Source organism: Pseudorca crassidens, chromosome 1 (genome assembly GCF_039906515.1).
Source record: "Pseudorca crassidens isolate mPseCra1 chromosome 1, mPseCra1.hap1, whole genome shotgun sequence".
Classification (NCBI taxonomy): domain Eukaryota; kingdom Metazoa; phylum Chordata; class Mammalia; order Artiodactyla; family Delphinidae; genus Pseudorca; species Pseudorca crassidens.
The window spans coordinates 11,132,594-11,158,918 of record NC_090296.1 but is presented as its reverse complement, the minus strand read 5'-3'; the positions used below and the strand labels follow the sequence as shown (position 1 = coordinate 11,158,918).

The 26,325-nt window shown below is 40.5% G+C and overlaps 1 protein-coding gene across 3 annotated transcripts in view; it reads left to right on the top strand.

The window, feature by feature from the left end:
• Window positions 1–6,100: 6,100 nt before the first annotated feature.
• Window positions 6,101–26,325, top strand: part of PPP4R4 (protein phosphatase 4 regulatory subunit 4) — a 120,229-nt gene continuing 100,004 nt past the window's right edge. For 2 of the 3 annotated variants that reach the window (XM_067726754.1, XM_067726744.1), the window contains exons 1-2: window positions 6,101–6,323; window positions 7,795–7,868. In XM_067726754.1, the coding sequence (XP_067582855.1) occupies window positions 6,207–6,323; window positions 7,795–7,868 (191 nt within the window). In that variant the 5' untranslated portion in view covers window positions 6,101–6,206. The remainder of the gene's footprint in view (window positions 6,324–7,794; window positions 7,869–26,325) is intronic. The other variant, XM_067726734.1, reaches the window with a different exon arrangement.

Sequence of the window (26,325 nt, the reverse complement as noted above, 5' to 3'; positions counted from 1 at the left end):
CCCAGACTCAAGCTGGCGAGAAGGGAGCTGTTACAGGGAGCAGGTGCTGACTTGGGGACGTCCGCTTGGGGCTGCAGGTGGACCTCTGCAGCAGTTGTCAGCAGTCGCTGTCTACTCAGACACTAAAGAAAACACAGAACGAGCACTGGGTGGGTGACAGCTCACCTAGCCTAAAACTTGGAAATCATCCTAATGCCTCTGTCTCCCTGACCCCCACCCCTCCACCCCTAATCCATTCCCAGTTACCTCCAAAATCTCTCTTGTAGCTATTCACATTGCTCCATCTTTATCATCATGACTCTAGTCCAAGCAACTGTCATTTCCTACCTGGTGCCTCTATCGTCACTCTTGTGCCCCCAGAATCTTTTATTAGTTAGGACAGATGGGCCATGCTGCAGTAACAGAAAACTCAGTGAATTCTCAGTGGCTTAACACAAAAAAGGTTTATTTCTGACTTACGCAAAAGTAGGTAAGGTGGTCCTCATCCGTCAGTCTCCTAACTCTATTTTTTCCATAGCAGTTATCATACTTTGTAATTATCTATTTCATTATATGATTATTGGATCAATTTCTATTGCTATCCCTAGGGTGTGTGCTCCTTGATGGTAGGGCCTGTACCCGGCTTGCTACGTATCCCTAGACGTAGAACAATGCCGATAATATACGTATAATTAATGCCTTAATATAACATACAAAGTAGAATTCTTGAAATGTTTTTTGAATGAATGAATGGACGAGTACAGTGGCTACACTACAACTGGAGACCATATCATCTCCCAGATCTAAAAAATTCTAAAATACTTCATGCATAAAACATGATATGGAAAACATATGTATACTTTAAGCCTAACAATAAAACACTCACCTATCACTATACTACCCAGTTCAAAAAATAACACATCACTTGGGACTTCCCTGGTGGTCCAGTGGTTAAGACTCTGTGCTCCCAATGCAGGGGCCTGGGTTTGATCCCTGGTCAGGGAACTAGATCCCACGTGCCACAACCAAGACCCAGCACAGCCAAATAAATAAATACATACATACATAAATACTAAAAAAAACCTCCATACTTCTAGTGCAAGGGGCTTGATCTCTGGTCGGGGAACTAAGACCCCACGTGCCAAGTGCGGTGTGACCAAAAAATTAAAAAACAAAAAAAACACATCACCAATGTCTACGTGCCCCTCCCTGATCACATCTCAGTCCTAGAGATTAACAAAAGACTGCATTTTGTGTCTATCATCTCTTTTTCCTTTTCATCACTTTAACCACATATGGATATTACATATACTACTGTTTTTGAACATGATGTAAATAGTATCACACTGTAGAAAATCTTTGGTGATTTGCATTTGTTGGTCAACATGTTTGTGAGATTTATCTTTGTAGAATTACGTAGTTCGGGTTCATTTTTACCGTCATAGTTTCCATTGATTGAGTATAATATAACTAATTTATGCTACTGTTGATGGGCATTTGAGTTGTTACCAGGTTTTTGCCATTATAATTCGTACTGCTGTGAACTTTCTTGTGCATGTCTCTTTGTGCAAGTGTGCAAAGAGTTCCTCTAGGGTACATAGTACATACCTTGAAGAGGTAAATTCCATTTTACAAGTTAATGCCAAATTATTTTCCAAAGTGTTTGCACCAATTTTCACTTCCACCGACACTGTCCAAGAGTTCCTTTTGTTCTACATCCTTCAGACACCAGATGCAGCCAGACTTTAACATTTTTGCCTCTCTGGTGGGTGTCTACATTTACCTTCTCCTGATTACTAATGAGGTTGAGCTTTTTTTCATAGGTTTATTAGTGGTTCTTCTTCTGCAAAATGGTTGTATATATATTGCTCATGTTTCCACTTAGTTGTCTTCTTACTGATTTTTTTGGAATTCTTAATTCTGGACAGCAATTCTTCTTTGGTTATTTTCTTGTAAATATCTTTTCCGGTCTATAGTTATTTTTGTTACTGTCTTTGTGTCTTCTGATGAATACGAGTTCTTAATTTTAAGATAGTTATATTTATCACTTTTATAGTATGTGCTTTTCGTTTTGTTTAAGAACACTCTCCCTATTCTGACGTCATAAAACTATTCTTCTATATTTTCTTCCAAAAGTTTGAAAGATTTGTCTTTGGTTCTTTTTTATTCACCTGAAATTGATTTTGTCTATGGTCTGAGGTAGAAATCTAATTTAAATATTTTTCTCATTATTGCATTATAATTACATTAGTTTCCTACTGCTCCTGTAACAAATTACCACCAATCTAGTGGCTTGAAAAACAAAAATTTATTATCTTACAGCTCTGGAACTTAAAACTGGGTTTCACTGGGCTAAAATCAAGGTGTCAGCAGGGGCCGCACTGCATTCCCATCTGGAGGCTCTAGGAGAAGTTCCCCCCCCCCCCCTTTTCCAGCTTCTAGAAGTTGTCCCCTTGAGCCCTCTTCCATCTTCAAAGCCAGCAATGGCTGGTCAAGATTCTCCTGCATCACATCACTCTGACACTGACCCTTGTGCCTCCCTCTTTTACTCATAAGGACCCTTATGATTACACTGGGCCCATCTGGATCAAGATAATCTTCCCACCTCAAAATCCTTAAACTAGTCACATCCTTAAAGTCCCTTTTGCCACGTAAGGTAACACAGTCACACATTCAGAGGATTAGGATGTGGACATCTTTGGGAGAGCATTATTCTGCCTCCCACAATAATCAACTGATTCAGCACAATTTATTTAACCTTTTCTGAACCTGGGTACCGGGAAACACTGGTCTGGTTGTAATAATAATAATAATAATAGCAAGCACTGAATGCTTGCTGTGTACCAGGAATTTCTCTAAGCATTGTATGCATATTACCTCATTTAATACTTACATGACTTTATGCTAAGGCCAGTACTATTATTTCTATCTTAGAAATGAGTAAAGTGAGGGACAAAGTGATTAAGTACCTTCCCTACAATAGGAAATGGCAGAGCCAGGACTCGAACCCAGGCAGTTGGGATCCTAAGTCCATGCACCCAACCACCACGTTACTGTTCAATGAACAAAATAAATACATAAATCTAGCTTTCCTTAGCTGCTCAAGCCTAAGTCCCATAACTTCTTTGAGCCTCGGTTTCTTTCTCTATAAAATTGGAAAAGTGGTGCAGCTCTTCTGCATTTCACGGGGCTGCTTTGAGGACACATTGAGACAAGCTGTAACAAAGCGGTTCAGATAAGGAAAACAGGGCTCCAAGAGTCATTCCACTGCATGTCACTGGCAGAGCCAGGACTGGGACTCAGGTTTCCTGGCAAGGTGGTCTATTTCCACCACAGGGTGGTAACTATAGCAGGCACAACTGTTCACATAGACTATTTGCCCTTCATCAACCTCAAGCCCATGAAAGCTGTGTCTGTGTAGCTAATCAATTGTTCATTAAGAATGTCATCAAGTCTCAGAGGATGCTGTTACAAAATTCAGATATGAGCTAACACTTCTTAGCTGAGACAGGGTAAAGCGTACAAGTATTATTTAGTAGCAGCTACAAATCAAGGGGAAAAGGAAGAAAATTTCAGAAACTGACGGAAGAGGGAGGCTGCAAGGTACTTGCTAAGGAAAACCACCTCCACCAGGTCTTTGCTTCTTCTCCATCCTGATCCCATCAAGATGCACCTCTTTTCGTTTTCCCTTGAATTCTCCTTAGTGGAGTGGGTATCAGAAAACCTGACTTTCAGCTTTGGGGTAACGCCTGACCGTTTTTTTGCTTTGACTTTCAAGGTAATATGGAAAAAGAAAAAAGGAAAAAGGGCGAAGAGTGGGAGGATTCACTCTACCAGATACTAGGATATATAACGAAGTCATAGCAATAAAATCCATGTAGCACTGGTATAGGAACAGATCTAGATCAACAGAAGAGCAACGAGAGCCCAGAAACAGAGACAGGTGTCTATGGAGACCTGGCTTACGACACAGATGCCGTCACATCTTGGTGGGGAAAAGATGGATTGTTTGGTGGGTACTGCTGGGAAAACTGGCTCAGCATGCACAGAAAATAATATTGTATTCCTATTTGCAGTACATGCGAGGTGGATTCCAGATGCGTTAAGACATGTGACAGGTAGAAGTATGAAGCAAAATAGGGAAAAATGTAGGAGAATATTTTGCAGCCACGCGTAGGAAAAGATCTTTAAACAAGACCCTAAAAGCACGCTTCACAAGGCTGAGATTGGACGCATTTGGGTACATCAAAATTAAGGATTTCCCCTACCCTGTAGGATAGCAAAGACGCAAAGACCAAGTTAAAAGGATGCAAGAAGGACTGGGCTGGCAATGTCCAAGGCTGACAAGGGATAAATATTTAGAATACGTAAGAAACTTTAAACACTCACTCAGAAAAATAATAGGAAATTTAGCAGAAAAATAGACAAAAGATGTAGCAGGTAGTTCACGGAAGGAAAAACATCTCTATGCCTCTTAAGCTTATGGAAAAATGGTTATCACTCATCAAGAAAATTAAAATGTGATACTACTTTACCAATGCCAGATTAATAGAAATTGGGACATATGTTAGCGTATAAAGTGGAGAAACAGGAACCTTCCTATCTTCATGTGCCATTGGTGGTAGCGCAAACTGGCAAAACCATTCTGGAGAGTACCATGGCAGAGTGAAACCAAGCAGTGTAGACTCCATGATTTAGCAACTCCATTTCTCTCTTATGGTCCATAAGAGACACGTGTAATACCCATTCCAGCATTGTCCGTGATAACAAGGAACTGCTGGCAACCTAAGTGTTCATTGATTAAGGAACTGGTAAGTAAAATGTGCTAGACACACAAATCAAATACTTTTAGTGGTCAGAATTAATGAACCTCTGGTATACACAGCCCCACGGGCAGATCTCTAAGACATCAAGTTGAGGGGAAAAACAAGAAACAGAATGAGTTCTTATCACAATACCATTCGTGTATATTAAAAATAGATACTTAAACTAAAAGCAGTATCTTTCGAGGACATATACATGTACTGGACATATCTTAAACGAGAGAGAATGCATATGCGGGGTAGAGAAACGGGAGGGTGGAGAGGGAATGAGTGGAAAATAATAAAATAAAAGAGTTGGGTGTTGCTGACTCTTAGGAGGGAAGAGTATGATCAACAAAACTTTTGTCGCTGAGGTCCAAAAAAATGTCCCCAATCCCCCTTCCATCGCTTCCTACTCTTAACAGAATCAAATGCAAGCAACTCAGCGTGGCTGCCCAGACCTGGGCTTTTTTCCGTAAAGGACCTACCTCTCTACCTTGCCAAGCACTCGGTTCCCCGCACTTCAAGCTCTATTCTGCCTGCACTTCCTACAACCCAAACACACCCAGACTTCAATTCGAAATGGGCTTACTCTTACTTCTCTTGGAAAAATCCTGTTTAAGATCCAGTTTAAGCGTCTCCTCTCCAGGAATCCTTTTTCTGACGGCTGCCCTTCCCACATGCTAACGCCTCCCGGACTGTATGCCCATGCACCCCGTCCGCATCAATCCCGCCCACATCAGGTTCTATTTCCTTATTTTGGGTACACACCCCTCCCTCAGGGATAGAGCAGTTACGGAGATGTTCGCGTCCACAGATCGTGCGCTGGGGTGGGCGGTCCCACGAATAACCGCATGATAATTCTAGCAACTTAAGCAAGATCCCAGCCCACCTCCCTCTTCTTTGTTTCGCCTCTTATTGGTTCAGCATCTCCGCCCCCGGCTATGGACCCCACTCCTCCACTGGCCGCAGGGAGTGGGAGGCTCTGCGCACGCGCCGCGGCTTCGGGCGCGCTCGGTCGGGGGCGGGGCAAGGGGAGAGAAGAGCAGAGAGACGAGAGCGGTAGGGGGCCGCCGCGACGTTGCGCGGCAGTTGCGTCTGGCCCGCGTGCACGCGACGCCCGGGAGGGGGCGGGGCTGAGGCCGGCGCCCCCACCCAGGCCCCGCCCCCTAGGCCCACCCGCGCATCTCACCCCGCCCCCTCGCCTTGGCTGCCCCGCCCCCTCGCCTTGGCTGCCCCGCCCCCTCACCTTGGCTGCCCCACCCCCTCGGCGGCCGCGCTCCTTCTCCCGCCGCCTGCTCGCCTCTCGCCCGGCTCCTTCGGCCGAGAGCGGGAGAAAGTCCTGCTGGTGGGCGGCCGCGGGGCTGCGCGCGTCCGGCATCCCGGTGCCGCTCCGGCCCGGGCGGCTAGGGGGCCCGGCGGTCCATGCATCCGCCGCCGCCCGCCGCCGCGATGGAGTTCAGTCAGAACAGTCTGTTCGGCTACATGGAGGACCTGCAGGAGCTCACCATCATCGAGAGGCCGGTCCGCCGGAGCCTCAAGGTGCGCCCCGGGGAGGAGGAACTGCCCGCAGGGCGCCCGGCGGCTTGCCCCTACCCCGACCCCAGCCCGTCCGCTCCCCGAGGCGGCCCGGGACCCTCTCGGAGTCCTGCTGGCCCCCCAGTCCTCCTCCAGTCCCCGGCCGCCGTGTTACCCTAACCCGGCCCTTCTCGGGCCCCCTTCTTCGACGTGGCTCGGGTTCTCCCAGCCTGGACCCCCAGGCCCGAGGGACGGGCATCCGGAGCCAGCCCGCGATCCCTCGGACGCCCTCGGTTTTCTAGTCCCCCGGCCCAGCCCGCCCTGGGCCCTTTCCCCAACCCGCCCCCCAGGAACGGCCGGTCGAGCCCCTGTCGTTCGGGCCAGCCCGGCGTCCTCCCCCGCGCCGTCCCTCTCGCACAGCCGGAGCCCCTCGGTTGCGGTCCTTCTTCCCCCGGCCCTGCAGGAGCTGCCCCTCGCAGCTGCAGCCCGCTTATCCCGCCTCCTCTCCTTGGGGCTCCCCCTCCCCCCGCTTTGGCTCCCCGGTGCTGCTGCCCGGGTTCAGGCCCCAGTCCCACTTCTCAGTCTACACGGCCCCGACTCTTCCCCTACCTCTCCCAGAGACACCCCAGATCCCATCCCCCTCCTCCCCCATCAGAGCGAGCTCCGGTCCCCCAGTACCCAAGTCAGCCCGGGCCTCCCTTCTCCTCCCAACTAGCACCCATACTAGAGCCGTCCTGCTACGGGTCTTCAAAGCCCTCTCGACCCTTTGTCCCGATCCTGAGTCACCACGTGTCCTTACCTTCCAGCCCCTCCAGGACTCTAGCTGGGACCCTGCTCCCTAACCTCCTTAAGAGAGTCAACCTTCACTAGGCCCCCCACCTCCCGCTAGCTCCCCGACCCCGCAGAGTCATCTTCCTCCCAGCCTCCCAGAGGCTCCAGCCTTCAATGCTGGCAAAACTAGTGACCGACCCCCTCCGCCCCCCATTATAGCTCTTTTCACTCCCACCTGCCGCAATATCTCGAATCTTTGATTTCCTTCCAGTCCCAGAGTTTATTCCCTTCCCTCCCCCACTCCAGATTTCGTCTTTCTCATTCTCCCTCGGCTGCAGTATTCATTCCCCCTTTTAAGCATTTCCTGGGATGGAAATGCTGGCGAAACAGTCTTGGATATTAGAGACTAAAAGTATGTATATATTTTATATATATACATACAATTGATTTCAGCAAGGTTCTGAAGCCCACAATGTGATTCTCAGGCTTCAATCTAGAAGCTAGAAGAGTAAACAAACAAAAAAAAGCCCCCAACCCCCCAAACTCCACCACCTAAACCCAACAATTAGAGATGTCTGAGGTTTGAGGGCATCAGACCCTTGATTAGTTTTCAGTGACAACGCTAAATTGTGAAACTTTTTCATTAGTCCATACTCAGATAGGGTCCCTGGAGGCAAGACCGATGCGATGTTTGTGTGCATAATTTGTGTTTTACACTTGACAGACACCAGAAGAAATAGAAAGATTGACAGTTGATGAAGACCTCAGTGATATTGAAAGGGCTGTTTATCTGCTCAGGTATTTCATAAAGTCTTTTTGTGATAATTGCTGCTTTTCCTGTGGCAGCATCCACAAATGATTTCTGAAATGTCATGTTACGGTTCTGTTCAGATTTACTTAACCACTTGAACAGAGTACTTTTGCATGCGCAGCACTTAATTATGTTATAAATTAAGATTTAGATATGGACTTATGAACTTGAGAACCGAAATCAAATCAGATACCTAGCTTATAGAATATTGCTTGGAGGAGGAGCAGAGCAACTAATGGTTTGAGTTGAATCTCATTAAAAAAAAAATCTTGCAGCTTTGGTTGTCCTCCCATAAGATCCAATAAATTTAGATGAGACTTAAGAATATCCAGTGATTAATTTTAAGTTAATTGCAGAGTATGAACTTTATATGCTATTTACTGTACAGAAAAAAAATCCACAAATATGGTAGTTCAATTCTTTTCCCTCAGGATATCCTGTTTATATTACTTCTGCTATGTGCGCTTTATAATTTTGCCTGAGAGATTTTAAAATTTAATTGCACCTACTCTCACTTAAGTTTCATCTTACAAGCTCTACAGAATTGCTTAAGCCAAATGGTTATTACAAATATTTACAAGATTTCTCTCAACTATTTTAAAAATTGTGTTGTGGATTTAACTTCTTAAAAGCTGATGTGAACATTAGTGAAAATATCTATAAAAATACTTCAGAAATAGAAATTTTCCTAAGGCATTTTGTGTACATTGTTTTAAAATTTTTCTTGCACATTTTTTACCCCCTTTTGGCAAATTAGTTTTCGCTTTTTTTTTTTTGGAATCAGATTTTGAAAACTGGTGTTATTTACCTCCTGGGATATTTGTCATCCTTGTTTCCTTAGCTCAGGTCTACTTTGCCGGTTTCAGGTGCTGGCAAATTTCTTCTTCTTTCTTGTTTTATAGATCATGTTTCTAGTCCCATGATATTCACTGAATGACCCTGTTAAAAAAAAAAAAATCTCTCCTTGATTTCCATTTTCTTAATTATTCTGTAGTCCATTAGTGACATCTTGGGTTCTATTCTTGTCAGAATTTTTGCATGCTTACAATTTAGACCATTCTCTTCAGTAATTCTGTTACTTTAAAATGTTTCTGGATCTTAGACCTTAGGTTAGGGTTATTTCCCCTCATCTTTTGGTGATTTATGGTAGCCTGCTCTCATCGTTTCTACCTATTTGTTTTATTTTATTATTTTTAAAATTTTCATTGGAGTATAGTTGATTTACAACGTTGTGTCAGTTTCAGGTATATATCTACCTATTTATTTTAAAGGAAAATGGTTTTATCTATGTATGAATTAACAGTATGTGTTTTTGATGTTTCATAGAGAATATGCCTTTTAACTTAGTTTGGTAATTGTGTAATATTTGAAGTACTTTATTCCTTAATGATTAACATGTCCAATATGGTGAACAGTAGTTGTAAGCATCTGCCTTTTCCCACATTTCTTTTGTTTGGAGTAGGTAGACAACGGGTGAAAATTTGGATAAGCTTCTTTTAGCATACAGCAGTTAATGACTTGAAGTCAGTGCCTACTTACTCCTACTTAATTCTCTCCGTATAAATGCTGGCTGACAGTGAGGAAATAGAGAGTTTTGCTCTACTTACTTGCGACAGCAGATACCTTATTTTAGGTATCAGTGACAAGGCTTCTTTTTTAGGATAGCTTATTTTCTATTTTGCTTTTATTGTTGGCGAACCAGGTCGTCTAAGTTGTTTGAATTTCTCAGACAAAGAACGTAAGTTTCATCCAGTTCTGGAACTGACAAAGCCCTTACAGAGGCAGATGGGTCCTCTCATTCTTAGGCAAGAGAGTTTTAAAAGAGATCTGATATCTTCTTTAGTTTCTAGTGGCGCATCTACCTTGAAGGAGGCTTGCAAGGTGACTCAAAAGGCAAACACTAGCTTGGTTGTGCGTGGGCTCTCCAGCTGAGTTCTTCTTTTGTATTCCTACCACCTCACCACCTCCTGGGGGAAAGCGGGATTTCACCTTTAGGCCAGCTTCTGAAGGGATAACAAGACTCCTGCCTGAAGGGTTCTTTCTTCCCTGGGATTCTGGAGAGGGTGTGGGATTGTCTTATGGACGTGTTCCAAACTTTGCCTCTGTTAAAGCTGTTAAAGCCTCTTCTCTCACGTATTGAGCCTTCTATTTTAAATGTAATTTATTCCTTTTTTTTCCTATTTGTACTTCCCAAGGCTGTAGAATCTAATACTGAGTCCTTTTTTTCCCTCTATGATTTTCAGGTTTATTTTTGAGTGCTTTACCTTTTCGTCTGTTTTGGATATTTAATATCCAGAATTTTCCTCTTTGCTTTTGAATGTCAGATTTGTTTCTGTAGCTCTCTTATTTTTGTACATTAAATCTATCTTGGAAGATTATGTTACATTAGATTTTAGGGTCAAATGTATAAGTATCAGTAGGAAATGCTTTATGTTAGTGGAGGTTCTGATAGTATTTAAACCGAACCTAGTAACTAAAAAAGCATTATATTGGACTGCTGTCCAATGAAAAACAAATTACACTGTTCATTATATTACCCTAAAATATGGCAGATCAATTATTAATGCTATTTTCATAATTAAGTTTAGAACATTACAGTATTTGAAGATTTGACAAAGATGATTCTGTGGTTTTACGTGAATATGATGATAATGTACCCATCTGTGGCATTTAGCACTGAAACAAAACAACTTTCCTAATAGTCACAGCTTGTGGCTTGGTCAAAATCATATCACAGTATCTTCTTTTAGTTCTCTCTCTTCTTTGTGATTTTGGTGTATATTTTAGGAATAATTTTGTTAGAGAAGGGTCCTAAGTTTGTACACTGTGCTTTCATTAGGTAAACCTTTACTCACATATCTCTAGTTGCCTGTCAGATAAATTCCAGACCCTTAAGCTTGGCATCAGTGACTCCATCTTAGCTCTGCAATGGAATGTTCCACCAGGCCCTCAACTTTTCTTTTTAATAGCATCATTGAGGTGTCGTTTATATGCCATATGGTTCACCCATTTATAGTTGAGTGGTTTCATGTATTCACAGAGTTGTGTGTTCATCACCACAATCAGTTTTAGAGCATTTTCAGAAGAAGCCCTGTACCTGTTAGCAGTCAGTCCCCACTTCTGCCCAATCTTCCCAGCCTTTGGGAACCACTAGTCTACCTTCTTACGGATTTGCCTATTCTGGACATTTTATGTAAAATTATACAATATGTGGCCTTTTGTGACTGATTTCTTTCACTTAGTATAATGTTTTCAGGGTTCACTGGCATTGTAGCGTGTTAGTACTTTGTTTCTTTTTACTGCTGAATGGTATTCCACCGTGGGAGTGTATCACATTTTGTTTGTTCATACACTCGGGTTGTCTCCACGCAGTCCTTCACTTTTTGAAGCAGTCGTGCTGCCTTATTCACTGTTACTCAGATACATCACGTTCATCCTTAACTCTGCTTTTCCCCATCCTGGAATACCTTTCGTTATACCTCTCCAGTATTTTCCATCCCCAGGATCCAGCTGTAATCTTGCATCTTTCCTAAGGCCTTTCCTAACTGCTGACACTACATGGGATCTCAGGCTCTGTGAGCTCCCATATCACTTAGTGGCTGCATGCCTTTGTTTTCCTTAACGTGTGTGTGCGCATACGTTGTCTTCAATAGACTGTAAGCTCTTAGAGGGTAAGCTGTTTTTTATTGTTGTTTTGGTTCTTTCTTGTTCTGTGCTATGATATAAATATATACCTCTTGATGGAATAAAGTGTGTTTATTTACCTTAAGATGACCGAAGTGCCAGATGAATTAAGCAACTTTTGACTTTTTTGTATCGTAGGCAATAGAATCAGACAGATTTACGTTATGTCCTCCCACTTACTATCTGCGTGACCATGGGCAAGTTATGATGGTTGTTAAATCCTGGTTTTCTCATCTGCAAAGTGGAAAATAATAATTCTTGTTTCCCAAGGTGGTTAGCCCCAAACACCAAAAAGGTACCCAATTAATATTAATTCCCTTCTGTTTCCTTTGCCATGTCCCTAATTCCTTACTCCTTAGGTGCTCAAGGTACATTACAAACTTTTAAAAGAGGATAGCAGTATTAATTTTGTCTTCCAATAATTTAATAAAGTAATAGGCAAGTAAAGTATATCAACTGAAGTTTGTGATAGATATCTATTAACTTCCTTTGCTGATAGTATTTATCAGAATCTTCACATGTTATACTTATTTTAAACTGATGGTAAGGTCAGCCTGTTTAAGCAATATTTGCTATTTATATTATGCGTTAAATGTGTTGATTGGTTAATGTACCTAACCTAACTTTTATGTTGCTTACTTTTACGGTCATTTAAAAACCGTTTGTCACTTTGCACTGTGAGTTTTAAAACATTTCGCCCTTTGCCTTTTAGGGACAGTCAGATAAAGTACATCGTTAATTAGGAACTTTTTCCTTTTTCTTTCTCTCCCCCCCACCCCCCTCCCCTTTTTAAAAAAAAACAGGAGTAAGTGCTCCCCCTAGTGATAGCACAGAGTGAGAATCTGCAGCCAAATCTGGAAATAAAAGTGCTGTGAACTGTGCCTATTGCTGATCACGTTTGGGAGCTCTTGCATTCAAGACTAGCACAGGGTAGCAAGGAGGTCATGAGGGAGAACTTTGCTACCAGCTAGCTTTTGGTTGTTTTATCTTTAAGACTACCTGTCCTATTTGCTTGGCAAATGGGAAAAGTTGTGTGAAAATCTCCTTTGTATGCCCTTATTTCTAAGATCTTCTGTATCTCCACATTTCTTTTGCCTTTACTATTCTTTTGATTTCTTTTTTTTTGACACCTGTCATTTAGTACTGTTTTGGTGAGGTGGGGTGCTTACGGGGTGTGTGTGTGTGAGATAGAGAAAGAGAAAGAGAGAGAGAGAGAGAGAGAGAGAGTGTGTGTGTGTGTGTGTGTGTGAGAGAGAGAGAGAGAGAGAGAGACGGAGAGAGAGAGAGAGGGAGAGAGTGTGTGTGTGTGTGTGTGTGTGTGTGTGTGAGAGAGAGAGAGAGAGAGAGATGGAGAGAGAGAGAGAGGGAGAGAGTGTGTGTGTGTGTGCGCGGGGGGGCCTTGAGTAGCCAGGATTGCATGCCCGGTTTTCTCGAGTGTTGTGCTGGAGAGGCACATCACAGTTTTTAATCCCTCACAGTTGGGATGAAGTGGTTAATCACCCCAAATTGGTTAATATTAATGTGGGGAGTCATAAAAAGGATCCATACTTTCAGGATTTCATTTTAGTGTAAAAAAACACATTTGTTTGCTTATCTTTTGTTGTAGGTCCACTACCTTTTGAGTATGGGTCTGCTTAATACAGTTCATAATCCTTTTTCTTGCATAAATACCCCCATAATGCATTTATAATGTCACGTTCAGGTTTCTTTAAAGTTGAGTGAGAATTTTTTTTAATAACTGTTTATTTACTTTTATAAATTTGTTTATTTTATTTATTTATTTTTGGCTGCGTTGGGTCTTCGTTGCTGTGTGCGGGCTTTAGTTGCAGTGAGTGGGGGCTACTCTTCGTTGTAGTGCGTAGGCTTCTCATCGCAGTGGATTCTCTTGTTGCAGAGCACGGGCTCTAGGTGCGTGGGCTTCAGTAGTTGTAGCACATGGGCTCAGTAGCTATGGCGCGCGGGCTTCAGTAGCCGTGGCTCGCGGGCTCTAGAGCACAGGCTCAGCAGTTGTGGTGCACGGGCTTAGCTGCTCTGTGGCATGTGGGATCTTCCCTGACCAGGGCTCGAACCCGAGTTCCCTGCGTTGGCAGGTGGATTCTTAACCATTGCGCCGCCAGGGAAGCTTTAAAGTTGAGTGAGAATTTAAAGATGCTTATGAAGCAGTCTGAAAGCCTGTCTTAGATGTTTTTGATTATTTTTAAATTTCTTTTTTTTTTTTTTTTTTTTTTAATTTTTTTTTGCAGTACATGGGCCTCTCACTGTTGTGGCCTCTCCCGCTGCGGAGCACAGGCTCCGGACGCGAAGGCTCAGCGGCCATGGCTCACGGGCCCAGCCGCTCGGTGGCATGTGGGATCTTCCCGGACCGGGGCACGAACCCGCGTCCCCTGCATCGGCAGGCGGACTCTCAACCACTGTGCCACCAGGGAAGCCCGGTTTTTGATTATTTCTTACTCAGCTTTTGCAAGTTGTCTTGTTCTTCCTAATTCAATAGCCGTTTCCTTTGGCAACTTATCTTTGTTGAGTTTTTCTAAAACTTTCAATTTAGTTGTCATAGAAACGACTCTGTCTTTGCATTCATATGTTTATGTAATACTTAATTATGTAATTGCAGTATCAAGTAAATTGGGATAAACTGGTGTGAGAACAAACACAGCTGACTCTTGGTTACAACTCAACTGGTTAGAGCAGAAGCATGTGGGCATTTCAGAGAGTAGCCTATTAGCTATAAGCTTTCAGTTTGCCTTTGGCAGGGAAGTGGAGAGTGTTGCTTAGTTGGGAGAGTCTTTTAACACCTTGTTGAGAGAGATACCATCCCTTTTCAGAACATGCACTGAGATGATCTTGCTTCAACCTTGGATACCCATGATATTCCTCTCTTGTCTCTGCATTGAGTTGGGTCCATGGTCTGGTCTGTTCTTCCTTCACCGTTCTATTCTTAAAAAAAAAAAAAAAGAAATTAATGGATTAAGAATCTCAGTTAAAGAGGTACTTTCATAAACATATATTTTATTTGTTTTTTAAAACAAACTTTTGGAACATATGCAGAAATGAGCACACATCATAAATATACAGCTTGTTATATTTTCACAAGTTAAAAAACACCCATCTAACCAGCATCCAGATTATGAAATAGGATATAACCTGTTGTATTAGCCTGATAGGTTCCCATTTACCCTTGTCTAGTTTCCCCCGTTCCCTGCAGAGGGTAACTGTACTACCCTAACTTCTAACACCGTAGGTTAGTTTGCCTGAATTTGAACTCTATATAGTAGGAACCACGGAATATACTGTTTTGTGTTTAGTTTCTTTTTCTCAGCCTTTTAAAAAAGAGATCTTTCCATATTGTTGCATGGAGAAATAGATTGTTCATTCTCATTCCTGTATGGTATTCCGTTATATGAATATACCATATCATTTACTTAACTCTTGGTGGACATTTCTCTTGTTTTCAGTCTTTGGCTATTATGATTAATGCCGCTATGAACATTCTTGTACAAGTCTTTTGGTGAATATATGTAGGCATTTCTTTTAGGTGTCTTCATGGAACTAGAAGTGTTGGTCACAGCATATGCATATGTCCAGCTTAGAAGTTACTGCTAAACAATTTTCCAAAGTGGTTGTACCAGTTTATACTTCTACCAGCAGTGCAGGAGTGGTCCCACCCTATATTTTTTAGGAAACAAAAATGACAAACTTTCTAGTACATAAATTTCTAGTATATCCGTAATGAACTACCTACCTAATAGCCCATAGAATTTTCTGTTATTCTGTGTATGATTTACTTAGGTCACCTAAATTTTTTCTTTCCCTATAAGAGAGTTTCAATAAATTTTTACAATTAGTTTTTATTTATTTATTTATTTATTTTCAGCTGCGTTGGGTCTTCATTGTTGCTCGCGGGCTTTCTCTAGTTGTGGTGAGCAGGGGCTGCTCTTTGTTGTGGTGCGCGGGCTTCTCATTGCGGTGGCTTGTCTTGTTGCGGAGCACGGGCTCTAGGCACGCGGGCTTCAGAAGTTGTGGCTCGCGAGCTCAGTAGTTGTGGCTCATGGGCTCTAGAGCGCAGGCTCAGTAGTTGTGGTGCACGGGCTTAGTTGCTCCGCGGCATGTGGGATCTTCCCCGACCAGGGCTAGTGTCCCCTGCATTGGCAGGCCCGTGTCCCCTGCATTGGCAGGTGGATTCTTAACCACTGCGCCACCAGGGAAGTCTCTACAATTAGTTTTTATTCTGCTAGACTGCTTGGTTAGAAGGTCTTCTTTCATGCGTACCACCTTCAGTACCCTTAAACCACAGAGGAAAGTTCAGTGATCTTTATATCTGTACCTCTTTCAACTTGGATATTTTGCTTTTTGCAGTGCCTTTTGTTGTACGTGGTGGCCACCAAATGTGGGAGGCAGGGAGAAAGTGTTCAGACTTAGTTCTTCACAGTCACCACCTTTTTGGCTTTATGATATTGGTATGTGGTAATCAGGTCAGACATAATCGCAAAATCTATTATATCCTTGTCTGTGGCTGTGCCTTACAGTGTAATTTTCCCTCCAAATCAGAGATGTTAATAATGGAGATTTATAATGCAACTAATAGTTACTTTAGAGTGAATCTTAGGAGTTCAGGTTAAAACATACAAAATATTAATTGAGTACTTAGTATGTGTTAGGCGTCTCCTGGAGAACAAGTGGCATTGTACCAGCAGATACTTGTGTTCAAGGAAGTACTTGTTTAAAGAAGCAAATGCACTTTTCTGAAGTTTCACTAGAATAGTAGTCACCTCTAGTTAATAAGTATGTTGGGCATTGAGAAGGCAGTATGTAGTGTCGGAAATGCTCTAAGACAGGCCCAGAAATATTCTTGGAGGCCGAGGCTTGCTCATTTATCTATTGAGAGACCTTGGGTAAGTTGCTTATCTGAGTCCAAGCCTCCTAATCTAAACTGGGAAGAGTAAAACCTACATTGCAGGATTGTTGAGAAGATTAGAGGAAGTGCATGCAGAGGACACAATGCTTGGTGTAGAGTTGTGTTCAGTAAAGGATAATTGTTGTTGGTCTTTTAAATCAACTGTTGGCAATTCAGAGCATACTTTACTTTGGACGCATAGGCAACTTCCTGTCCAGAAACTTCATGCAGTTATAAAATTTTCTCTCCAGATGGTGCCCCTTTGCAGTTAATTCTCCACCGTGACCCTAGGCAACCAATGATCTGCTTTTTGTCACTATACATTAGTGACAGATTCTTCTGCTCTAGAATGTAGACATGTTTTCATATCTCTTGGATAAATGCCTAAGAATGGAATGCTGGATCACTGGATGAGTATATATACACTTCATTTCAGTTCTGTTGAGGTATATTGACATCTAATAACCTGCACATATTTAAACTGTACAGTTTGATGAATTTTGACCTCTATGTATATACCCATAAAGCTATCATCACCAGTAAGATAATGAACATACCCATCACTCCCCAAAGTAACTTTGTAATATCCTCTCCCTTTCTTCTTTTTTTTTTTTTTAACATCCTTATTGCGGTATAATTGCTTTACAATAGTGTGTTAGTTTCTGCTTCTCCCTTTCTTCTGATAGCCTCTTCCGCTCCAGGCAACCACTGACCTGCTTTCTGACGCTACAGATTAGTTTTCAGTTTGTAGAATTTTATAGAAAGGAATCATACAGTAGCTACTCTTTCGTCTGGCTTCTTTTACTCAACGTAGTTATTTGGAATTTCATTCATGATGTTGCATGTATCAATAGTTTATTCCTTTTTATTATTGTTAATTATTCCATTTTAAAGATATAGCACATTTTGTTTATCCATGCACCACTGGATGGACATTTGGGTAACTTCAAGTTTTTGGCGATTACAAACTAAGTGGCTGTAAACATTCATGTACAGATCTTCGTGTGGACATGTGCTTTCTTTCCTCTGGTGAATAGCTAGCAGTGGAATGGCTGGGTCATATAGTAGGCGTATGTTTACATTTTCAAGAAACTGCTAAACTGTTTCAAGTGATTATACAGTTTTACGTTTCCACCAGGAGAGTGTGAGAGTCTGAATTGCTCCATAATACTTACCGACACTTGGTATGATACGTCTTTTTGGTTTTAGGTCATTCTGGTGGTATTACCAGTGGTCTAGTGTATTGTATTTATAATTTAGATTTTCCAAACGACCAGTGGACATTTGAACGTCTTTACATGTGATTATGAGTCAGATTGCTGTGGTCTAATTTTGATGAGGTCTAATTCATTGCTTTTTTTCATTATAGTTAGTGCTTTTTGTGTTATATGTAAGAAATCTTTGCCAAATCTAGGTCAATTACATTTTTTTCCTGTGCTTTCTTTTAGAAGTTTTGAGGTTTTAGCTCTTAATTTCAGGTCTCTGATTCATTTCCACTTAAATTTTGTATGTGGTGTAAGGTAAGCATTGAGGTTAATTTTTTTTTTCCACATAGCTGTAGTGTACAGTGGAAAAGGGCCAGTTTGCTACTGTAAGAATCAGGGGACCTGGTGTCTTATCTCTGCTATCACATTCAAGTCACTTAAGTTCTTCAGACATCGTTTCCCCCTCTTCTCTCCAGAGGATATGATGGGTTGGACCTCAGAATTTAAAGTTCCATCTTGTTTCAGCAGGCTGTCTTCAATTCTAAGAAAGAAGATAAGGAAAAGATGTTGAACCTCAGTTTCTTATTTCATCCACTAGGCGGTGCTAATGGACATCCCTGTAAGGGCAAAAACTCCTTGGATAGGTGAACAGTTTCAGAGCTTTTAAAAAAGGTCACCTTTGAAGAAGATATTCATAATTCAGAAAGTGCCTGTGTTTCATTAAGGAGTAGATGCAATAATATTATAATAAAACCTAAAATACTGTTTGTCACCGAAAAAATATCAGAGTAGAACAATATTTTCTTTAAAGAGTTCTGTATATTTGGTTTTAATATGTTTTGGGCAGAATGAGAGTTATATGGCTAGCATAAAAACATTTACATATTCAGGTGAAAAATTAGACTAAGAAGTCTGATGGATTTAGAATTTTCATCGAAATTCTCTTGGTAATAAGCTTGTAAACTGTATTTGCTTGGAAACACTTTTGGTAATAAAATTATAAACTATCTCCTTGAGTAGTAGACATTGTTGCAGAGGAAAAGGATTCACAAAAGTACAGCCTGGGCATCTCTCCTTGTAGCTCTGGTGATGGTGGGGAGGGAGGGAGGGGGGATGATTTACACATACAGTTTGTGTGTGTGTGTATCTCACATAATTTTCCAATTATTTGCGGGGTTTTTCCAGATACCTTCCTGTTATTCGTTTCTAGTTTAATTCTGTAATGGGCACGGAACACACTTTGCTTGAATTTATTTCTTTTAAATTTGCTGAGGTTTGTTTTTTGGCCAGAACATGGGTCGATCTTGGTGATTATTCCATGTATATTTGAATGTGTATTCTCCCGTTGTTGGTGTAATGTTCTATAAACTTGGTTGATATATTTCAGATCTTCTGTATCTCTAAGGATGTTTGCTACTTGTTCTACTGACTAAACAACTGGAATACTGAAGTCTTCAACTATAATTGCAGATTTGTTTACTGCTTTCAAATATATCATTTTTACCAGTAGTTTATGTATTTTGATATTTGTAATTAACGCATATACAATTAGGGTTGTTATATTTTCTTGGTGAAGTAACCCCTCGTAGCTATATAATGTTTGCTTTTATCCCTAGAAATATTCCTTGTGTGAAGTCTACTTTATCTGATAGTGATATACTCACTCCAGCTTTCTTTTGGTTAGTGTTTACACAGTATATCTTTTAATGACCTTTTACTTTTCTTAAAAAAATAATTTTTATTTTGGAATTATTTTAGATTTCCAGAGAAGTTTCAAAGATAGTTTAGAGTTACGGTATGCCTATTACCAGTTTCCCCTAAAGCTAACGTTTTACATAACCATGGTATATTTGTTAAAAGTAAGAAATTAACATTGGTGTAACACTATTTACTAAGTGCCAGACTCTGGATTTCACCAGTTTTTTCACTAATGTCCTTTTTCTCCTGTTTCAGAATCTAATCCAGGATATCACATTGCATTTAGTTATCCCATCTCCTTAATCTCCTCTGGGCTATGACACATTCTTAGTCTTTCCTTGCTTTTCCTGATCTTGATAGTTTTAAAGAGTACTGGTCAGGTGTTTTGTCGAATGTCCCTCAACTTGTGTTTGTCTTGATGTTTTTCTCACTGTTAGATTGGAGTTATGGGCTTTTGGGAAGAATGCCGTAGACGAGACGTGCCTCTCTCATCCCATCATTTCAGGGGTACATGACATCAGCATGACTTATCACTGGTGATGTTAATCTTGATCACTTAGTTGAAGTTGCATCTGCCAGATTCCTCCACTGTTTGAGTGGTGAGAGAGGACCTCCCAGCCTTGTTCCTGATCTTTGGGGGAAAGCGTTCAGTCTCTCATCATTAAGTCATTAAGTATGATGTTGGCTGTAGGTTTCTTATGGATACTATTAAGTTAAGGAAGTTTCCTCAAGTCCTAATTTGCTGACAGTTTTTTTAAAATCATGAATGAATATTAAATCTTGTTGAATGTTTTTTTCCTGAATCTATTGACATCATATATGGCTTTTCTCATTTAATCCTTAATATGGTGAATTACACTGATCAGTTTTCAAATGATGAACCAGACTTGCATCCTTGGGATGAAATCTACTTGGTCATGATGTATGAGTCTTTTATATGTTTCTGGACTCTATTTGCTACTATGTTTTTGAGGATTTTTGCATCTATTTTAATGAGAGATATTGGTTTGCAGTTTTATTATAATATCTGTGCCTAGTTTTTGGTTTTAGGGGAATGCTCATGAGATGACTTGGGGAGTGGTTTTCTATTTTTCTGGAAGAGATTGTCTAGAATCGATATTATCTCTTCCCTAAATGTTAGGTAGAATTCACCCATTAAACCATCTGGGCCTGGAATTTTATTTTTGAAAGATTTTTAACTAAAAATTCTACTTATTAAATAGATATATGGGTATTTGGGTCATTTATTTCTTCTTGAAATAAATAGATGTATGGGTATTTGGGTCATTTATTTCTTCTATTTATTATTATTATTTTTTAATGTTTTCCTGTTTTCAATTTCACTGATTTTTATTCTAATATTTATTATTTCCTTCCTTCTGCTTGCTTTACGTTTAGTTTTCTTTTTCTAGTTTTTTAAAAATTTATTTATTTAATTTTGGCTGCATTGGGTCTTCGTTGCTGCGTGTGGGCTTTCTCTAGTTTCCGCGAGAGGGGGCTACTCTTCGTTGCAGTGCATGGGCTTCTTATTGTGGTGGCTTCTCCTGTTGTGGAGCACTGGCTCTAGGCACGTGGGCTTCAGTAGTTGTGGCACGTGGGCTCAGTAGTCGTGGCTTGCGGGCTCCAGAGCGCAGGCTCAGTAGTTGTGGCACATGGGCTTAGTTGCTCTGTGGCATGTGGGATCTTCCCGGACCAGGGATTGAACCTATGCCGCCTGCACTGGCAGGCAGATTCTTAACCACTGCAACACCAGGGAAGTCCCTTCTTTCTCTAGTTTCTTAAAGGGAAGCTCAGGTTATTGATTTTTAGATCGTTCTTCTATTCTGATATATGCATTTTAATGCTATAAGTTTCCCTTTAGCTGCATCCTACAAATTTTGATATGTTGTATCTTCATTATTGTTTAGTTGAAAAAGTTTTTAAATTTATCTCAAGACTTCTTCTTTGACTCATGAAACTCATGAGTCATTTAGAAGTGTGTTGTTTTATTTCCATATATTTGGAGATTTTCTGCATATCTTTTTGTTACTGATTTCTAATTTAGTTCCATTATGGTTTGAGCATGTACTTGCTGTGATTTCTATGACCTCCCCTTTTTCCCCATTACAGCTCTGACTTCATTTCTTACTATTCCCTTCTTCGCTTAGTGTGTTCTCCAGCCATCCTTGCTATTCATTAAATACACCAAGTACACATTTACCTCAGGGCTTTCGCACTTGCTGTTCCTTCTGCTTTTAATGTTTTTTTCCTCGATATCCGCATTGCATTGCTAGCTCTATCACTTCCTTCAGATCTTTTCTCAAATTTGGGTTGTCTACTTATCTAGGATAAATGGCACCAACATCTACTTAATGTCACAGGTTAAAAACCTGGGAGTATCCTCAGTTTTTCCTGTTCCTCGTCGCTGTTTAAGCAGATTAATAAATCTTTTTTTTTTTTAACAAAGTGGGAACATTCACACGGTTTCTGTAGTTTTCTGAGATACACATTGTTTAAAAAAAACACTTGTTTCATCAAGATGGTTTTCAAATATTGGATTAGCAGAAACCTGCTAGAGGGTCATAAATTCTAGCGTTTTACTCATTTCTTTCGGTATAATGGTGGGTAAGTAGATGTGGCCTCCTTTCTTTTTTTTTTTTTTTCTTCCAGAAAAATATTTCTTAATGTTCCAAAATGGCATATATTTTATTAGTTAACTCTAGTTTCTAATTTATTATACAGGAGTATATATATAATCCGTCTCTAGGCTAATTTTATGTCTCTTTTTATTCAGCAGTGAGAGCTTTGTAACTTGCGTTTTGCTTTTAATCCCTGTTGCTAAGAAACACAGAGCACAGCCACAAACCACCTGTGTGACCTTGGGAGCGTCATTTAGCTCCTCTGAATTCTGTCGGTGAAGCGAGGGAGCTGTACTAATCACGCTGCCGAGACTCCTCCTTGCTCTGTGACTCTGTAAACTTAACTCCGTGCTCACCCTGGTTATCAGCTTTCCTCAGGTGGTTAGTACTTACATTTCTCTTCTCCTTCAAAATTATTTACTTTTCTCTAGCTAACCGCCCCCCCCAAACTCAGGATATACTAGTCAGCTCTGATTCTTTTGACTAGTATTTTCTAAAAAAATACTAAAGTGTTCAATATTTTGCATGTTTAAACATGTGTGCTGCTCTAAATCCTTTTGTTTTGTGTAGGTAAACAGAATATACATAGGAATAGAATGACTTGTTATTTTATTTAATCATTATTTCATAGTAAAAGTCACTACATATTATGATTTTAAAAGTCCATTATACTGCTTAGTTTCTTCATGATTCCCATACGAAAAGCACGTGGACCTAGTCTGGACAACATATCTTGAGATAGGGCTTCCCTAGTGGTGCAGTGGTTAAGAATCCACCTGCCAATGCAGGGGACATGGGTGCGAGCCCTGATCTGGGGAAATCCCACATGCCGCAGAGCAGTTAAGCCCGCGAGCCACAGCTACTGGGCCTGCGTGCCTAGAGCCTGTGTTCCACAACAAGAGAAGCCCGCACACTGCAACAAAGACTGGTCCCCGCTCGCTGCAACTAGAGAAAGCCCGTCCACAGCAACAAAGATCCAATGTACCCAAAAATAAATAAATAAAATAATAAATAAACTTATTTAAAAAATTTAAACATAAAATCTTGAGATATATTTATAATTTAGGTAGGATATATACATCATTATTTACTCCTATAGATCCATATTTACTCATTGACTTACAAACGGTGTAAGTAGCAATTATATTTCCTTAGATGATATTTTTCTTCAAGATAACTATAACTGGAGGACTGGTAATTCATATATTGCTGAAAGGAATGATAGGAATGTCTGAAATGGTTCTTTTACTGTAAGGGACAGTAGGGAGAAAATTGGCTTTGTTTCTTTTAAAGAAGAAAATATTTGTGTGAAATTAAAATAATAGTTATTTAGGAATGCATGAGGGATCTTAATTTTGTTGTTTTATTTAAATCAGATTCTTGCTTTGTGGAGGTAGTATCCTGACCCCGGCAAGAGCTAGCTAGTTAACCTTGAACAACTTCCATAGTCTCTGTGGATGTTGGTTTCTTTAGTGTCATAGTGTAAGGGGGTGAATTATATGTCTAAGGCCCTCTTCAGCTCCACCATTCCATTATATCATATCATTAGCATTAGAGAAAAGGAATCATTGTTTCCCACAGCTTTTACAGGTTGATTTGGTGTTGACTAATGAGCTTTCACATTTTGTAATTGATTTGTTTGTACTCCATTTCTTCTGATTTGGTGCCCCATTTACAGTAATGTCAGTCAAATGAGTAGACAGGATCCATGCATATTGTGTTAGGGATTCGCTTTCTGTGTCATATTCTCCGCTCCTAGACTTAGCATCTCCCTGACGTGATTTCCAAATACGTGGCTATAGCCTTGGGCTTTTCTCCCAGACTTTGGGCCAGGGCTGCTTGCTGGGTGCTGCCACCACCATCTCTCTACCAGAATGTCTTGCTGGTTTTTCAAACTCAGTGTGCCCCAAACTGAATTCATCACTTTTTACCTGAGTATGCCTCGATTTGTTATTGAAGCCTGACCATCCTTTTAAATTGTACTGGAGGGAAACCTGGCAATAATCTTGTACGCTTTCTTTTTCTCTCAGTAATTAGTTTTGTATCAAGTCCTATTGATTTTATTTCTGCAAGAAGCCACTCAGATACACAGAATCAGAGACCTTTGTTTTCATAGTTGTCTTTCTACTTGCAGAGCACAGTGACCGGTAGATCCTGAATGTTCAGTAAGTCTATCTGAAGTGATGAATAAATCCCCTCAGCCTGGGACCTTTGAACACACTGTTCCTTCTACTGTCGCTTGTCACTGATTCCTACTCATCTTTCAGGGCTCAACTTTTTAGGGAAGGCCTCCTTTACCTCCGAACTAAGTGATGTTCTTGATAGTACCGTGTACTGTTCCTGTATAGGTCTTTGTACACTTAGGATGATTCCGTTGATTTTTGTTGTTTTTTTTAACTTGTGTCTTCTCTGACTGTGAAGCTCTAACAGGGCAGGGTTTGTATCCGTCTGTACCACCATGTCCCTGCCAGGGCTTAGCTCAGTGTCCAGTATATAATAAGCACTCAGTCCATATTTGTCATCTGACAAATTCTCTGGCTAGGCGTAAAGCATTATTAGGTTGTGCTGGAGACTACAGAACCAGTGCCTGGTACCCAGCAGCTCTTGAATAAATACTTGCTGAATTATTGAACATATCAGTCCACCTGTCTTCTGTAGGTTAAGTAATCTGGTCTCCTTCCCTTCCTATGATAGCTGCTTATCTTTTCTTTCTGCAGGTGACAGGGTGGTGTTTTTCTTTCTGCAGGTGATTTTTTTTCTCTTTCTTTTTTTTATAGCTGTCAGTTACTATTCTGTTTTCCTCCTGGGCTCCCCGCTTACTAGATTGGCTGCTATGTAAACCCAGTCCTCTTAGCTCTCCCCTTTCCCTTGCTATGTCCTATATCTATATATTTTTTAAAAATATTTTTTAATGGAGTTTTTACTACCATTTGTTAATGGGGAAATAAGCTGATTAAAAAGAATAATGGGAAATATTACAGTGTTTCCAGGAATCTTCCAAGTTTGTGTAGTTATTCCTGAACTCATTTTTTACGTACCTTTCAATACTCCTGTTAGAGCTCATATATTTAGGGCAGCCATTAGTAATCTTCCCTTTTACTCTTTGCAAAATAATGTAGAACAATGATTTTCAATTTTTTTTTACCATGATTCTTTAAGGAATACATTTAAAATTGTGACCTAGTATATACACACGTTTGTGTGTGGGAATTAATATATATATAATTGAAACTAAATTTTAATAATTATTATTCTTCTATGTATACTAAATTAAAAACATATCAAAGTTACCATGCAGTATTATCCTGTTAATATTGAAATATATGGAAAAAACCCAAAATAAACAATACAAAAACAAAAATAAGGAAAGATTTATTCATGCAGCAGGTGTCTTTGCTCCTTAATAAGTTCATTCCACCCCAGAACACTTGAGGATAATGCTCATCTTGCGTACCGTTGTGAGATTTGACGTGGGGTGTGAGGGAGAGAGGAAAGGTTAGAGTAGTTCTAAGATGTGTCCATGGAGAAGCAGAGGGCTGTTTGTACCTCTGTTGGTAAAAGGAGGGAGGGGAAAAATGAGCTCAAGTTTTCATATGTGAAGTTGAAGAGCCATTCAAAAGGAAATGCTCTCTTTATTACTGGTGACACTGCTTTAGTCAGAAGAGTAGTTTGTCTCCTCTTCACAATGCATGATACTTCCGTATGCTATGTTGACATGACAGTGCATGATACTTCTGTATGCTACGTTGGCATGACATTGGGATGGTAAAAGATGCATACTGGAAATTTCAGTAAAAGAATTTGTTGTAACATGAATATTACTAAATAATTTGTGTGCACATTTTTCTCTTGCAAAATTATCACCTTAGAGACATTTTTAGGCTGACAGTTCAGCCACTTCTTATGATAGATGGAACGATGACCCTTAGTGGTCTAGTAGCCCTAGGGTATGGACTTACAAATCATAGGTTGGAATCCTGGCTCTAATGTTTAGTAGTTGGAATACTTTTGGGAAGCCACATTTTTTTTTCTGGGACTCAGTTTCCTCAACTCTAAATTAAGGATATGAGTATACTGCATATGTATTGTCAACATTAACATGATAATGTATGTAAAGCATCTTGTGTGGCAATAGACCCTTAAATGTTGGGGTTTTTTGGTTTTTTTTGGAAAATGATTTTTTATTAGATAATTTATTTTTTTATTTTTCTGAATTTTATTTATTTATACAGCAGGTTCTTATTAGTTATCTGTTTTATACATATTAGTGTATATATGTCAATCCCAATTTCCCAGTTCATCCCACCCTGCCCCCCACCCGCTTTCCCCCACTTGGTGTCCATACGTT